The sequence below is a fragment of the Papio anubis genome, chromosome 8 (assembly GCF_008728515.1).
Source record: "Papio anubis isolate 15944 chromosome 8, Panubis1.0, whole genome shotgun sequence".
Classification (NCBI taxonomy): Eukaryota; Metazoa; Chordata; class Mammalia; order Primates; family Cercopithecidae; genus Papio; species Papio anubis.
In genome coordinates, this window is record NC_044983.1 from 80,828,267 (window position 1) to 80,845,302 (window position 17,036).

Consider the following 17,036-nt stretch of genomic DNA (forward strand, 5'->3'; position numbering starts at 1 on the left):
GCATGGTGGTGCACACCTGTAGTCCCAGCTACTTGGAAAGCTGAGGCAGAATTGCTTTAACCCAGGAGTTGGAGGTTGCAGTGAGCCAAGGTCGTGCCACTGTACTCCAGTCTGGGTGACAGAGTAAGACTCCGTCTTAAAAAAAAAAAAAAAGAAAATGTAATCCTTAAAAAGCGTACAATCTAGGATATAGAGCTGGCAAGCTTTACATGGGTTTTACGTGGGTTAGCTTAGGCACAATTAACACATTGGCTTCAACAAAGTATTTTTAAAAAGTGAGTATTCCGTTTTTATGGTTTCATATTTGGAAATCCTAACTAAGGAAAGTAATTTTGGGCCAAATTAGAGCAGGCTTTGAATTTCAGAGTAGTTAGGACATTTATCCAATAAACCAGTGAAGATGTGTGACCAAGGAAATAGCATAATTACCTCTAATGGTGCGCACAGAATATGATTAGGAAAGATGCTTTTGGCCCTGGGAAGCAGAATTCAGAGGCGATGGAAACTGTAGATGTTTGCAGTTATATAGCTGAGAACATTAGGGCTAAAACAAGGGCTAAGTGTGGTGGGGCTCATGCCTGTAATCCCAACACTTCGGGAGGTCGAGGCAGGTACACTGCTTGAGCCCCAGAATTTGAGACCAACCTGAGCAATACAGTGAGACCCTATCTCTCTAAAAAAAAAAAAAATTAGCTAGGCATCGTGACGTGTGCCTGTGGTCCAGCTACTGGGGAGGGAGGCCAAGGTGGGAGGATTACAAGCCTGGGAGGTCAAGGCTGCAGTGAACCATGATAGCACTTAATGTACTCCAGCCTGACTGACAGAGGGAGACCCTGTCTCAAAATAAATAAATAAATAAAAAGGCTAAAATAGTGATTACAGTGAGATCAGGAAGAGAAATAACGAACAGACTTGACAAACACTGTAGACAAAATAACATTTGATGGGTGAGATCTGGAGATAACTTTTTAACAGCAGGAATGGAAAGTGATGTTGAAGTTTTAAGGTTGAATAATTGGGAGAATTAAAACTACTGACTGTAAAACTGAGTCAGTTTTGGTAGAACGATGATGAGTTTTTTGTTTGTTGGTTTGTTTTTTGACAGGGTTTCACTTTCTCAGCCAGGCTGGAGTGCAGTGGCACGATCTCAGCTCACTGCAGCCTCAACCTCCTGAGCTCAAGTGATCTTCCCACCACAGTCCTCCAAGTAGTTGGGACTATAGGCACGTGCTACCAACGCTTGGCTAATTTTTAAATATTTTTTGTAAAGACAGGTTTCGCCATGTTGCCCAGGCTGGTCTGGAACTCCTGAGCTCAAGCGATCCATCCGCCTCACTCAGCCTCCCAAAGTACTAGAATTATAAGCATGAGCCCCCACGCCTGGCAGATAATGAGTCTTTTGGTCTTCGTCTTGAGTTTGGGAGTTTAAAAGTAATGCCAGGCACAGAGTAGGTGCTCATGAAAACAACTTGTCCACAAAGTACTAGTACTTTAAATAAATGTGCATGTCAGTCAAGCTGCTGCTGTGACTACTTTTGTTTAAATATAAGTATCTTTTACTGTTAACAGAAATGTAACAAAACTTTGATACTGTTTCCAGCAGGATCTATTAGTGGAGATATCATTGATGAGTTAATGTCTTCTGATGGTAAGTAGGTTAAAAATTTTACTAACTCATAAAGTAATGCTTTTGTGGAATTTATAAGTGAAACATGATTTAAAAGAAATGAACATATATTTGCTAACTGCTTTTCTATGAAGATTCATGAAAGTTCTCCCTTAATACTTACAGTAAGTAATAGGCATCCTTCAGAATTTATTTTTCTTTACTTGCATTTTGAGGGAAAGGAATCCATATGGGGATACTTCTCACCTTCATTGAAAATAAACTGTTAGCCCTTTCCACTCCTGAAGGATTTGGCCCAAGAAGAGTAAAATAACTTGTCTAAATCAGCAAATGATCTGTACACCTGCTTTTGTAAATACCCCTACCCTGACCAATTTCAAGCTGCCAATATGAAGTCACTGAATTAGTATTAACATTAACCATGTTGTCATCTAACCTGAAAAATTATTAAATATCAGTTAGCTACAATATGCTAATTACTTTAATAATTTCTCTCCTGTAAGTTCTTGGATCTGAGTCCTAGTTCCTAACAATATAGTAGAAACCTACGAAGTGGTAGCAGTTAAGTTAGCAAATGTTATGGTAACTAGAGATGTACTAAACATATATGTAGAAGCAGAGAACATCAGCAGACTTTGTAAGCCCAGTTCATTCTTCTGTTCGCAAAGTGGCAAACAAAGCACTTTTATTAGTGTTTTGTTGTGTGTTTTTTGTTTTAGACGGAGTCTCCCTCAGTCACCCAGGCTGGACTGCAGTGGCACGATCTCAGCTCACTGCAACCTCCACCTCCTGGGTTCGAGTGATTCTCCTGTTTCAGCCTCCTGAGTAGCTGGGATGACAGGTGCCTGCCACCACACCTGGCTACTTTTTATATTTTTAGTAGAGAAGGGGTTTCACCATGTTTGTTGGCCAGGCTGATCTCGAACTCCTGGCCTCAAGTGATCCACCTGCCTCAGGCTCCCAAAGTGTTGGGATTATAGGCATAAGCCACTGCACCTGGCCTCATTAGTGCCTTTTAGTCATATTATCTTAGTGGTAAGTGCAACCAATAAAAAATTTAACTTCTAGGCCAGGCACGGTGGCTCACGCCTGTAATCCCAGCACTTTGGGAGGCCAAGGCGGGCAAATCACGAGGTCAGGAGATCAAGACCATCCTGGCTAACACGGTGAAACCCCATCTCTATTAAAAAATACAAAAACTTAGCCGGGCGTGTTGGCGGGTGCCTGTGGTCCCAGCTACTCAGGAGGCTGAGGCAGGAGAATGGCGTGAACCCGGGAGGCAGAGTTTGCAGTGAGCCAAGATTGCGTCACTGCACTCCCACCTGGGCAACAGAGCAAGACTCCGTCTAAAAAAAAAACCAAAAAAAATTATATTTCTCAATCTAGTATCAATGTATAAACTGTTACTAAATGAGAATCTTTTAAAATACACATTACACAAGTCTTTAATTTGGAATGATGTATTTGAGAGTATTTTGTTAAAGATCATTAACCATATGTAGAAACCATCTTTAACAATGAATTTGTTTTTTGTTTGCAGTGTTTCCTCTCTTAAGGCTTTCTCCTACCCCGGCAGATGACTACAACTTTAATTTAGATGATAATGAAGGAGTTTGTGATCTGTTTGATGTCCAGATACTAAATTATTAGATTCCATGGAAACTTGGGACTGTTATCTACCTCTAACTGTGTAACATTTTAGACTTCTTAATAACCTAAGTATTTAAAATAATGAATGTAACACCTTTTTTAGTTCACTGATTCTGAAGTGTTCTTCCCTAATACTTTCTTTACTTCACAAAACTTCAACCATAAAAACAAAGGGCTCTGATTGCTTTAGAGGATAAGTGATTGAATATCCACAAACCTCCCCACTCCCAAAAGTAACTATATTCTGGATTTCAACTTTTCTTCTAATTGTGAATCCTTCTGTTTTTTCTTCTTATAAGAGGAAAGTTAAAGGACACTACAGGTCATCAAAAACAAGTTGGCCAAGGGCTCATTACTTGTTTGTCTTATATTTTTACTGCCACGAAACTGCCTGTATTTCTGTATGTCCTTCTATCCAAACAGACATTCACTGCCACTTGTAAAGTGAAGGATGTAAACGAGGATATATAACTGTTTCAGTGAACAGATTTTGTGAAGTGCCTTCTGTTTTAGCACTTTAAGTTTATCACATTTCGTTGACTTCTGACATTCCACTTTCCTAGGTTATAGGAAAGATCTGTTTATGTAGTTTGTTTTTAAAATGTGCCAATGCCTGTACATTAACAAGATTTTTAAAAATAAAATTGTATAAAACATTTAATTTATTGGTCTTTGTGGAGAATTTGATGCATCACCACTATATTACAACAGAGCCATTAATTTTGTAGCTTCATCAACATTAACTGGTTTGCTTTCACGACGCTGCTGAGGAATCTGAAAGGAGAAAGTATTATATTTAAAAATGTAGACAACAATAGCAGACTAATGACTTATATAATCTGTTATTCAATTTTTCTAGTCATATCTTTGGAAGTAGAATAAATCTGCATATTCAGACAATGTTTTAGAGTCTGAATATGCTATTAATACTATAGAGCCTAGTACTAGAGAGCCAAGTACTAAAAGTTACACTCAACTTACAGGCTTTGAAAACTTGGAGTTTAATTTATTAGCCTCAATTTGTTAGCCATAAAAAAAAAGCAAATGATTTCTGCTTACCAGTTCTTTCTGCAGAGGTTCAATTGAAGGGCCTTTTGAGAAATGTGCAAGTTCCTTTTGTACATTTACAAAAGCTTTATTTACTCTGTTAACTTTTTCATCATTCATAATGTTTATCTTTTAAAAAAGAAAAAAAGCATTAATCTATGATCTCATAACCACTAAAGATAAGATATATTCAACCTTAACCTGTTAAATCTAAAATCTAAAAACTCTTACCAACAAATTAGGGATAATTCACTCAAAAATTCTTACAGTCTTATTGGGAAATTTTAGACAAAAGGTTTTGGTTTTTAAAAAATGGAATTTATGTGGATATGCCTCACACTGATACAGAAGGCCAAAATATGTGACTGTGATATTGTGATTCATAATAAGATAAACATATTTAGTCTTTGTCCTCATTTCCTGTCATACAGCTTTTTAAATCATTGTATCAAGAGGGATAAGAGTGTCTTTTGAATGCTAATGAGATGGCTGGTAGCTGGGAGTCTCTAGATAGCTTCAGGAAGAGGGCTGGTCAGATAAAAAACACAGGGTTAGAAGATTAGGACTTTGTGCTCCAGGGAGAGGAGTGGGGATAAACGTTAAGCCCATCACTAATGGCTAATGAGTTAATGAATTATGCCTACATAATGAAGCCTCCGTAAATCTACAAAAGACCTGGATTCAAAGAGCTTCTGGATAGTTGAACACATGCGGGCTCCTAGAGAGTGGCATGCCCAGAGAGAGCAGGGAAGCTCCATGCGCCTTCCCACGTACCTTGCCCTCTGTACCTCTTCCATCTGGCTACGCATCTGTCTCCTCTGTAGTACTTTTTATAATAAACTGGTAAAAGTATTTTCCTGGGTTCTGTGAGCTGCTCTAGCAAATTAATCAAACCCAAGGAGGTGGTCATGGGAACCCTTATTTATAGCTGGTTGGTGAGAAGCACAGGTAAAACATCTGGGGCTTGCGATTGTCACTGGAAGTTGGAGAGAGGCTTAGGACTCAACCTGTGGAATCTGATGCTATCTCCAGGTCAGCAGTGTCAGATTTGAATTAAAAGACACCTAGTTGCTGCCTGCTGAAGATCCATCTGCAGAATTGTTAGGTGTGGGGGAAATCGCCCCACAAATACAGTATTGGAAGTGTTGAGTGACTGTATGAGAGTGAGAATAAGAGAAACTGAGTTTGTTTTTTCCTGTATCCTTACAGTGACCAAAATCTTTCTAGGCTACAGTGCTGTTATCTCTCATCTATACAAGAAACCTGGATCAAATACTTTTAGTCCCTTCTAACATAATAGTACATCTCTGAATCCTTCCTTGACCTTCTTGTCTTAATGGAAGACCCCTGACAACAGCTTCCCTTGGAGTCCTCCTCTTCTGAGTATAAGAGACGTAGGGGTGGTGCTCTTGTTCTTCACTGCTGCTACCAAACAGTTTCTCCTTCAAAACCCTTACCTCCTTTGCACCTTATGCTACCTACCCATAGATCTCTCTCTTAGATCCTACCTGGTGGCATATATAAAAGTTCTAGTACCTCCTGTCCAAATAAAATAATCTTCCTCAAATACACCAAGCTTTTCCCTAGCTCAAGGCCTCTGCACATGCTATTTCTCTGCCTCAAACCCACCACTCCCAACACTTCCTAGCTCTTTATCATTCTAGTCTTGGTTTCAATGTGTCAACTATGAAGACCATCCTTTGTAAACTGTTATCCCCAAAACCCCCATCATCTGCTTAATTTCATTCTTAGCATTTATAAAATCATAAAACTATTCAACCAAAAAGCTTAACTCAGCTAGCTCATGCAAGTTGAAAGATGAAATGTTAGATTTCTATGGACTATTATAATTAAACTGAGTCCTGGAGAGCTGACTCCATCTACTACTGAAACTTGAAAACATTTTTTTAAAAATGTTTCTTAAAAGATTCTAGTTAATCTTGATGAAGAAATTTCTCAGGTATTTTGAAATATAAACAAAGAAAAGAAAGAGACCCCTTTCAAATTGTACATTTCAATAAATATTTTTTATCTTCATTTTACAGGTTTTTGTTTGAATTGCAGATGTCTTCAAAGAGGTAATTACTGAGGAGAAAAAGAATGGGTGCTCACTGACATCCCATGTCTTGCCTCTATTAATACATTCTTATATTTGAGTTCAGAGATAAGAACTGTTTCCCATACTATGGTTTTTAAGTGAGTTCTATGCTTCAGTAAAACTATTAAATTGAAGCTTCACACATTTGTAGTTAAAATGTTTTTTTCTTTTCAACATTTGTTTTCAAGAAAAGGAGGTTATTTTTCTTCTTCTTTTTTTTTTTTTTTTAGACAAATGCATGAAACCATCCTTACCTTTCTAGGAAAAACTAAGAACCTTTTTAAAAAGTAATAGCATACAGTTGTTCAGTAGCTTACAATGACACTTTGCTTGTAAACAATAAAGTCAGAGTGCTTAACTAATACTCACCTTCTTAAGATTAGTGGTAACTGGTTTTGCTTTGTTTTTAGCCTTAAAGTTTTTTTGGCTGGCTATGTGAAATACATTCCTGGACTTCGGCCCTCTTAATTTGTTCTTGCCCATTGTCTAGAAAAGAAAACAAATTCAATTAAATTGCCCACATTTATGAACCATAAGTCAATTTTAAGCTTTTAAAGGTACCAATTAAATCTAAGAAATTTCATCTTACTCGTATTTTTAAAGTTGGTGCATGTATTATTTCCATGTCTCTCACTCCTAGATTTTCTGCTCTTTGAGTACAGAGTATGTATCTAATTCTTTCCTGTATCCCCAGTACTGGGCACATAGGAGGCATCCAATTAATATCTGCTGGTTGAATTCATTAATATCATCAACACAATAACTGTTATTCTCAGCAGTACCCATCCTTCTGTTAGTCCATATACTACTGTGCTATTCTGGTTCCTATCATACTTTAGAGACTGATTCTGCCTCCTTCTTGACTTCTTTTTTATTCCTCTTTACTCTCCCCACTTTCTCACCTGTGCATCCCATCAAAATCAGTCCTTAATCCTCCACTTCCTACCTCCCTCTCTCCCTTAAATTACTTTTATGACTTCCATATTTCCTCTATGTGAATGGCCCTTGCCTTGAAATGTTGGATACTGTCTTTCCTCCATAGCTAGAGATGTATTAAGCCAGTAGATTCTACCTTAAAACATCTCTCAGATCTGCCTTTAATTATGTATATGAGGAATAATTTTTAAAATATTAGGTTAACATGTATTGAGCTTTTATTATATGTACAAGCACACTAATGCGCTTTAACTCATTTACTCCTTACAACAACCCTTTTTAAGAAGTACTATTATCCCCATTTTAAAGATTAAAATTAAAACACTGATGCAAAGAGAAGTTAATCTGCCCAATGTCACACTGTCAATAACCAGGAGATGCCAGGACTTACAGCCAGGCAGACTAGATCAGAGCTAACGTTATGTGGTATTGCACTTCATGTATAAATATAAAAGCTATACAAAAACATGGTATAGTATTGCTTAGCTCAGGACTGGGTGACTGTTGAAGTCCGTAGGTCCATTTGTTCAAACCACTGTTTGTCAAACTATGCCCATGGACCAAATCAGGCCAAGCACCTGTCTTTGTAAGTAAAGTTTAATTGGAGGCCAAGTGCAGGCACGGTGGCTCACACCTGTAATCCCAGCACTTTGGGAGGCGAAGGCAGAGACCAGCCTCGCCATGGGGAAACCTTGTCTCTACTAAAAATAGAAAAATTAGCTGGGTGTGGTGGCACATGCCTGTGATCCCAGCTACTTAGGAGACTGAGGAAGGAGAATCGCTTGAATCCGGAAGGTGGAGGTTGCAGTGAGCCAAGATTGCACCACTGCACTCCAGCCTGAGTGACAGAGCAAGACTGTCTCAAAAAAATTAATAAAAAATAAACTTTAATTGGAATACAGTTATATCCATTCAGTCGTGCTGCTATGGATGCTTTCCTGCTATAACTATGACCCACAAAGTCCAAAATATTTAGTGTCTGACCTTTTACAGAAAGTCTGCCAACCCCTGGCTTAAGCCATCTGCACAGTGGCTATCTGGCACCAAGCTATGCGATCGACCTTCCCAATGTATAAGGGGCAACGTGCCTTGGCTTGGCACATTACTGGCACGCTGAATCTACCCTAAATCTGCTGCTACGTCTCTATAAACCCTGCTCTAGCCAGCCTGGTCTAACTGTTCTCTTGCACAGACATCTTGAACATTCTTCCTTTTTTTCCTTTGCTCACTCGTAGCCTTGCACCTTCCTTCAATGTAGCCTTACTACATTGTAAGTAATTAAGGAACTACTTAACTAAAACAGCAATGCTTTTGAACCCCAACAGTATTCCTCCTACTTAAAAAAGAATGCCATAGAAAATACATGGTTATTACAGAAGATGCAAAAAATAAAATACACATAATAAAATCCGTCAAATGAAGTAATCTAAAATCATTTCAGGCCGGGCGCGGTGGCTCATGCCTGTAATCCCAGCACTTTGGGAGGCCGAGGCGGGCGGATCACTTGAAGTCAGGAGTTCGAGACCAACCTGGCCAACATGATGAAACCCCGTTTCCACTAAAAAAATAAAAACTAGCCCTGCGTGGTGACGCGCGCCTGTAATCCCAGCTACTTGGGAGGCTGAGGCACGAGGAGGCGGAGGTTTCAGTGAGCCGAGATCGCGCCACTGCACACCAGCCTGGGCGACAGAGTGAGACTCAGTCTCAAAAATAAATAAATAAAAATTTTAAAAAATCATTACAATAGTAACCAAAATCCAATCATTCATCTAGTATATATTAATCAACTGCTATATGCCAGGTGTGGTAGAGAACTTATATTTCACACACAAAAAATATGTATAGAACATACATAATGACAGGACACATACGGAACATACACAGACATGATAGGTATTAGATTACACATGACATTACCTATCATATACACAAGGGCCATGCACAGACAGCACACAAGTGGAGGAGAGGTTTACTAGAGCTGTAGACCTGAGCAAGGTTCGTGGAGAAAGTAATACATTAGTGGGGGTGTGCGAGTGGAGGGATATTCTCTGACAACCACGTGGAAACTGATCATGAAAGATACAGCCCCAAAACTGGGACCCTGTCAGGAGATGAAAGCCCAACAAGCACCGGGGTTTCGGGCCTGCTACCCAGTACGGCTGCCTGAGGCAGAGCGCGACGGAACCGAGTCTCCAGGTCACAGCGGTAAGAAACCGGCCCAATCCAACCCCGACCCCTACAAACTTCACGCCAGCCCTCCAGAAAACTTAATTTATTAAACTCTCACCAGAAATTTAATACTTGCGTGCAACTTCCTAAGCTCCAGCAGACACCATCTGGCACGTACGGCGTCTAGGAAGTTCCGGGGAGAATAAACCAGTCACAATTCCGCTCACGAGCCGTAGCTCCGCCCGCCGAACGGAGCCCCGCCCACAGGCGGAAGTCCCGCCCATAGAGCGGGTTCCCACCCACCTGGCGTAGTCCCGCCCATAGAGCCAACTCTACCGAGCAAGCTTTACCATAAAGCGAGATTTGGAAGTCCAGTCTCATTAGCGTCCCTTGTCTTCCGCAGTGTTGCAGACTTATCCTCAGCTCAAGCGAGCTCGGGACATTATAGAGCCAGCCAAGTCTCCCCTTCCTGGCGTGGGTACTTGTGCAGAAACTTCCCGAGATGCTTCTGTGACTGCACAGTGAAGACCGCCGCACTGGAGGTCAGCGCTCCGCCGCGAACTCCCGGCTGACTCTGTCACGCTCCCAGGAGGAGGCGCTGTGCACTTCTGGGTGGTTTCCAGGGCTCTGCTGACGTTAGAGGGCTTGAGGTTGGAAAAGATCTAGAGCTATAATCTCCGAAAGGAAGATTTGTAATGCACTGCCAGTTAGAAATGCTTTTCTCATTGCAGCTTCCTTGTTTCAAAAAGAAAATTTTTGGCAGCACTGCAGAGGCACAAGAAACCAGGCACAATATAAAATATACAAGTAAAGCGGGTACCAAGGAACTTAAAACATTCAACCCATAATGTCGTCTAGGTTTTTCTGTTTTAAGAAAATTGACTCAGTTCTTCCAAGAGAATAACCCTATTAAAGCTAACTTTTCACATGTGCCTCTATTTATTTTGTCGAGGTCATAGGAAAAGCTGGATTTCAAACAAATGTAGATGTAAGAAATAAAGAGGAGAGAAGCACGAAGGGTGGCTTTATAGTCGACAGGGACAGTTTTATTTTAAATAAACCTGAGAGTGGCGGCTGGCCGAGTTAGGTCAGAGCCACACTCTCTTACAGACTAAGAGTTTTTAAGGATTCAGGGTGGGAGAGTTTATCAGAGGCTTGGACTGCTTCTGTGTCTCTTTGTTGTGCTTATCTGGGAGGGAGAGTTATGTGTCTGTTCCCATACATCTTTCTGCAGCTGCAGGCATACTGGCAGCTAAAAGTCTGCTTTTAGCTTCCCTATCTTAGTGCACCTGAAGAGAAAGGAATGTGCTTATTAAGGCCTACTGTTTTACTGGGGTTTGGTAGTTACCCAAGAGACTTTCCCCCTACTTCACTCTGTGCCTGAGCTGTCTTATCTGTGTTTTACTGACTGCTCTTTGTATCTGCTTGTAGTTAGAGGAGAAGTGATTTCCTTGAAATGCACGGGGCTAGAAAGGGAGCTGGAACTTAAAAGTGGCGGTGTTTGTCCGAGATGGCGGTGCTCCTGCTCTGTCAGTAAAACTGACATTTACATGCCATTTTGTAGCTTACAAAAGATTTCAGCCTACACTATGCTCAAAATAAGGTGATAAAACCACTCCTCTTTGGCAAGTGATGATACTACTAAGGTTTAGTGTAAGTCGTTTGCTGGCAGCCATACAACTAACTAGTAATTGACAAAGCCAGACGGTTTTGTAAAACTAAGCACTTTTTTAAAACAATTTTTTAGAAGTTTTTGTAAATTTAGTAATTCGCAAATCCACATTGGTTAGCACTTGGTCGAGTCCTCCTTCCAACAAACCAGGCACTTGCCTACTTACAGAAAGATAAGCAATTTTTGTGATAAATCATTTAATTATGTTTATGCCCATCACACAAAAAAATTGAGGAATAGAATATACTAAGGAGAGAGGAATAATTGCTTGCCAATGTATGTTTATTCAAACTTTTATGTTCTTTCTGAAGATCCACCTGTTAAAAACACCTAAAAATGCTGGTATAAAATGCCCATAAAGTGTAAGAGCAAAACATATACAAAACCATTGGACTTTTTATAAGGCCAGAGTTATTCACAAATACTGAGGCGAATAAGTTGGGTATAATTATTTGGTTCTTTGAATGTGAAGCTACTGATGTATATACAGAAGGCAAAGAAATAGATGTGACAGAATGATATTACAGTGTTTTATGGAAACTGGTAAGTCTCACTTTTATTTTGAAGTGGCAAAATAACATAGTTATTCAGGCAAGAGCAGAGATCTAAGTGAGGAGGCCTCGGTTCTTGGTTTTCTTTTCCCACCAACCAACAGTGTGACCTTGGAAAAGTTACTTCATTTCTCTGTGCCTCCCTTTCCCATATGCATGGAAACAGTCGTTATACCCACTTCAGAGAACATTGATTATCTGCTTAGCATCCCTTTCTGGATAACCATTCTTCTCTGATCAAGTGGTCCTGGCTGGGCTGATAGCTACAGTCCTCCTCTAAGGATTTTCCAGCTAGAGCTGGTGGCAAATGCTGTCTCTTGCATTTGGTGTCTTTGTGCTGGGATGATATAAAATGGAGGCTACTAGTGGCCATCTCCTCCAGCAACTTGGAAGAAGTCTTCCTACAATGAGAGCAACACACACAAGAAGACAGAACTGAACAGAGCAGAGGACTCTAATGCGATCATTTGAGTCCTTGGATTCAGCCATAGATGGAAGAAAGATCCATCCCTCTATTTCTCAAGTACCCGAACTAAAATATTACCACCTTTGAGCTTAAACTACTTTGTTTTATTTTATTTTTTAGTCACTTTTACCTGAAAGAGTCTTGACTCCACTGTCTTACCTAGTTCACAGGATTATTGTGCAGAGTTAGTGAAATATAAAACCTGAAAGCATAAAGTATTACTAAAACAAAAGAAAGGATCATGTTAATTTTCTAAGAGCCATATTTACCCATGTTCCAAATGAACCATACATAAAGAAAATAGCTTAAAGATTTTCCATCTTTAAAAATATATGCAAAAAGTAAATTTCCAGTTTTTCTAACAATCTTAAAGATGAATAAAATCATAAATAGAAAAATAATCTTTCAGAAACCTTACTTTTCCTGGGATAGACTCGGCAATGCCGAGTTCTTTATACAGACCTGAACCTCATATAATTGTCTTGGAAGCAATTCAACAAGTAAACAAAGATAATTAAGGAGAAGAAGAAAATGAGAACACCACATAAAATTACAAACCATCTATAACAAAACTCATAGTCCTCCAAGGGAACAGAGCCAGCCTTGTATATATGATACTCCATAATAAATTTGTCTCACTTATTCAACCTCCCTCTCTTCTCTCCACCACACAGTTCTATTAAGTCAAAATAGTTTGGACACCTAGGCTCTGTTGGTGCTCAAAGGAAGTACATAACACATTTCTGTCTCTCAGGGCACAATCGTCTGGATTGTAAATGCACAGGGAACAATGATTCTTGACAAAGTGATAAGAAATATGATAAATGCACAAAATATGCTATTTATGAGTGGAGATAATTCTGAATTCTGGAAATATTCATGTTAAAGCTCTCATTTGATTGTCTCAGAGCAGCAATAGGCAGACTTCAGCCCAAAGGCCAGATCCAGCCCACTACTTATTTTTGTATAGCCTGGGAGCTAAGAATGAAGTTACATCTTAAGATAGGAAGGAACTCAACATAAGAATGATACATAGTGACACATGCATATTCTTTTAAATTCATGTTTCAGTGTCCACAAACAGTAATTGCAGGACAGCCATGCTCATTTGTTTACATCTTATCTGGCTGCTGTCATGCTATAACCGTAATGCTGAGTACTTGCAACAAAAACTGCATAGCCTGCAAAGCCTGAAACATTTATTACCTGGTCCTTTACCAATTTAATTTTTTTTTTTTTTTTTGGAACAGAGTTTTGCTCTTTTTGCCCAGGCTGGAGTGCAGTGGCACAGTCTCAGCTCACCACAACCTCTGCCTCCTGGCTTCAAGCGATTCTCCTGCCTCAGCCTCCTGAGTAGCTGGGATTACAGGCATGCGCCACCATGCTCGGCTAATTTTGTATTTTTAGTAGAGATGGGGTTTCTCCATGTTGGTCAGGCTGGTCTCAAACTCCCCACCTCAGGTGATCCACCAGCCTCAGCCTCCCAAAGTTCTGGGATTACAGGCGTGAATCACCACGCCCGGCCCTGATTTTTTTTTTTTTTTTTTTAAACAGGATCTCACTCTGTTGCCTGTGCTGGAGTGCAATGGCGTGAACACTGCTCACTGCAGCCTCCACTTCCCAGACTCAAGCGATCCTCCCACCTGAACCCCCCAAGTAGCTGGGACTACAGGTGCACACCACCATGCTTGGCTAATTTTTGTATGTTTTGCAGAGACATGGTTTCGCCATGTTGCCCAGGCTGGCTTTGCATTCCTAAGCTCATGTGATCCACCCTCCTTGGCATCCCAGATTCTGCAGTTACAGGTGTAAGCCACTGCACCCAGTCACCAATTTAAAACTTTAAAACATTGCCAATCCCTATATTAGAGTTGAGCAGCATGGTGGTATTATTCAGAATATTGCTGTTTTATACTCAAATACACAGGCAGCTTAAAAGAATTTTTCCTCCCAGCATTTCAATAAGGTAGAAAAACCTTAATGTCATGAGTTTGGGTTCCCTTTCATCTGATGGTTATCAATAATTTTCATTCTTCTGGGCTAAAAATGGAAGCTCCCAGTTATGTAGAAGATATTTCCACCTGGATCTGTCTTAGAAAGTGGAAACAGGAAATGGCTTAATCCTAGAGGAGAAGATAAGACTGGAGAAATGATTGGGGAAAGGGCGGTTAAGGGCTTTCTGCAAGTGCGTGAGACTCTCCCTGTGGCACCCCCTACCACAGCCCTAGGAACAGTAGTGTAAGATCCTTGCACCAATAAATGTCACAGAAGGGATGGAGTTTTCTGCCTTTAAATGTAACCTGGACTTTGGCATTGAGCAACTCAGCAGCCACTGTGATGAATTGAAGACCAGAGAAAGTTTCCTATTTTCTGGGCGTCAGGTAAGCCACCCACTTCCATATATTTGAGACTGAGATCACATTTGTATGCCAAATTAAGAAGGGAAAGTCGGAGTCAGATTTAATTTTATCTAAAATTTTAAGTTTTATGATGTTTCTAACACACTTATTCTCAAGTATTGAAGTGTTTTGATGATCCTCTTTTTGGAGACAGGGTCTTGCTCTGTCACACAGGCTTACTGCAACCTCTGCTTCCTGGGCTCAGGCGATCCTCCCGCCCCTCCTCCTGAGTGGTTCAGATTATAGGCGCATGCCACCATGCCCAGCTAATTTTATTTTTTGTAGAGATGAGGTCTTACTCTGTTGCTCAGGCTGTCCTGGAACTCCTGGGCTCAAGCAATCCTCCTGCCTTCATCTCCCAAAGTGTTGGGATTACAAGCGCAAATCATCATACCCTACCATGAAGTTTCTTAAACTCAAGCATTTTAACTGGCAAAAATGGAGCTGTAAGGCCTTGTAGATATACATACATATGGCCGGGTGTGGTGGCTCATGCCTGTAATCCCAGCATCTTGGGAGGCCGAGGCCGAGGCGGGTGGATCACCTGAGGTCAGGAGTTTAAGACCAGCCTGACCAACATGGAGAAACCCCATCTCTACTAAAAATACAAAATTAGCCGGGCATGGTGGCGCATGCCTGTAATCCCAGCCACTCAGGAGGTTAAGGCAGAATAATTGCTGGAACTCGGGAGGCAGAGGCTGCGGTGAGCTGAGATCATGCCATTACACACCAGCATGGGCAACAAGAGCAAAACTCTGTCTCAAAAAATAAATAAATAAATAAACATTTAAAAGATACATATACATATATCTGTATACATACACATATACATACAGCATAACATGAGCAAGCCCTAGAACCAGAGATGGACATGCTATGATTGTGAGAAAGGTCTAATATGGGCAGAGGATGGAGTTGTAGAGATACTGCTGAAGATGAGACTGGTAAGATAAACTAATGAAGGGCCTTAACAACCAGGAAGGGTTCATTTCACTTTAGTATTTTAAAATACTTTAGTATTTCCAAAAAATAAGGATATTCTCCCTCATAATCACAATGCAGCCATCAAAACTCAAAAAATGGATACTGACATATTACTGCTATCTAATCCATAATTGTCATTCAGATTCCATCAGTTATCCCAATAACATGTTTTATAGCAAAAGAATCCTATTCAGGATAAAGTGTTGCATCAAGTTGTCATGTCTCTTTAGGTACCTCTTACCTGAATAGAACCTCAGTCTTTCCTTGGCTTTCCTGGCTTGATGCTTTTGAAAATAACCATTCAATCATTTTTTTGAAATGTTCTAGAATGTTTCTTTTTCTATTGTTTTCTCATGATTAGGTTTAGTGTATACTGTTTTGGGTGATGGGGGAGAAAGAGAGACAAAAATACCAGAAAAGTAGTGCTGTGATCTTTCATTACATCCTATTACTTGGTACATGATTTTATTTGTCCCTTTACAGGGAAATGTGAATTTTGATCACTTCGTTAAGACAGTATCTATCAGGTTTCTCTCCCATGAAATTGTCCCTTCTCAGGCCAGGTGCAGTGGCTCACACCTGTAATACTAGCACTTTGTAAGGCCGAGGCAGGTGGATCACCTGAGGTCGGGAGTTCGAGACCAGCCTGGCTAACATGGTGAAACCCCATCTCTACTAAAAACAATACAAAAATTAGCCAGGCATGGTGGTGCGTGCCTTAGTCCCCGATACTCAGGAGGCTGAGGCAGGAGAATCACTTGAACCCAGGAGGCAGAGGTTACAGTGAGCAGAGATCACGCCACTGCACTCTAGCCTGGGCAACAAGAGCAAGACTCCATTTCAAAAGAAAAACAAACAAACAAAAAAAAAAACAAGAAAACCAGAAAGTTATCCCTTTTTTAATCAGTAAGTATTTTTTTAAGGAGACAATTTAAACTATGTGAATATCCCATTATTCATCAAACTTTTGTTTTTGGTACACATTGATGTTTCTTGGCTGAATTGTTACCATGATGATTGCCAATTTTTAATTTTTGTATTTCCATCTTTTCTGCAGTCATCAGTTGACATTTTATTGCTAGTAAAAGCTTTCTCCTCCACTTATGTATTTATTGAGATCAGTGTGAGCTCATAGGTTGCTATCTTATTCAACAGATTGTAGTCTTTTTTTTTTTTTTTTTTTTTTGAGACAGAGTTTACCTCTGTCACCTAGGCTGGAATGCAGTGGCTCAATCCCTGCTTACTGCAATCTCTGCCTCCCAGGCTCAAACGATTCTCCTGCCTCAGCCTCCTGAGTAGCTGGGACTATAGGCATGTGCCACTATGCCTGCTAATTTTTGTATTTTTAGCAGAGACAGGGGTTCACCATATTGGCCAGGTTGGTCTCAAACTCCTGACCTCAAGTGATCTGCCCACCTCAGCCTCCCAAAGTGCTGG

At 40.3% G+C, this 17,036-nt stretch overlaps 2 protein-coding genes across 5 annotated transcripts in view; one reads left to right on the forward strand and one right to left on the reverse strand.

Annotated features, from left to right (window-relative positions):
* Positions 1-3,935, forward strand: part of E2F5 (E2F transcription factor 5) — a 45,144-nt gene extending 41,209 nt beyond the window's left edge. For 2 of the 3 annotated variants that reach the window (XM_003902924.5, XM_021942471.2), the window contains exons 7-8: positions 1,601-1,648; positions 3,168-3,935. In XM_003902924.5, coding sequence (XP_003902973.1) covers positions 1,601-1,648; positions 3,168-3,277 — 158 coding nt within the window. In that variant the 3' untranslated portion in view covers positions 3,278-3,935. The remainder of the gene's footprint in view (positions 1-1,600; positions 1,649-3,167) is intronic. The other variant, XM_009213264.4, reaches the window with a different exon arrangement.
* RBIS (ribosomal biogenesis factor) lies at positions 3,922-10,691 on the reverse strand. 2 transcript variants are annotated; one of them, XM_003902925.5, is made up of 5 exons: positions 9,878-10,691; positions 9,646-9,710; positions 6,792-6,908; positions 4,337-4,453; positions 3,922-4,051 (listed from the first exon to the last, which is right to left on the reverse strand). In XM_003902925.5, the coding sequence occupies exons 1-5, from the start codon at positions 9,906-9,908 to the stop codon at positions 3,980-3,982; spliced, it is 402 nt and encodes a 133-aa protein (XP_003902974.3). In that variant the 5' UTR covers positions 9,909-10,691; the 3' UTR covers positions 3,922-3,979. The 2 variants fall into 2 exon arrangements, with proteins under 2 accessions (XP_003902974.3, XP_009211527.2); XM_009213263.3 differs by lacking the exon at positions 9,646-9,710 and having other exon boundaries at positions 9,878-10,044.
* Between the last annotated feature and the right edge of the window lie 6,345 nt (positions 10,692-17,036).

Bases quoted from the DNA above. Each gene is read 5' to 3' on its own strand.
- RBIS (XM_003902925.5), bottom strand. From the start codon at position 9,908: ATGAGACTGGACTTCCAAATCTCGCTTTATG. The intron at 9,711-9,877 runs GTAAAGCTTGCT...GGAACTTCCTAG, and splicing joins CTTCCAAATCTCGCTTTATG to ACGCCGTACGTGCCAGATGG. The intron at 4,052-4,336 runs GTAAGCAGAAAT...TTCTCCTTTCAG, and splicing joins AACCTCTGCAGAAAGAACTG to ATTCCTCAGCAGCGTCGTGA.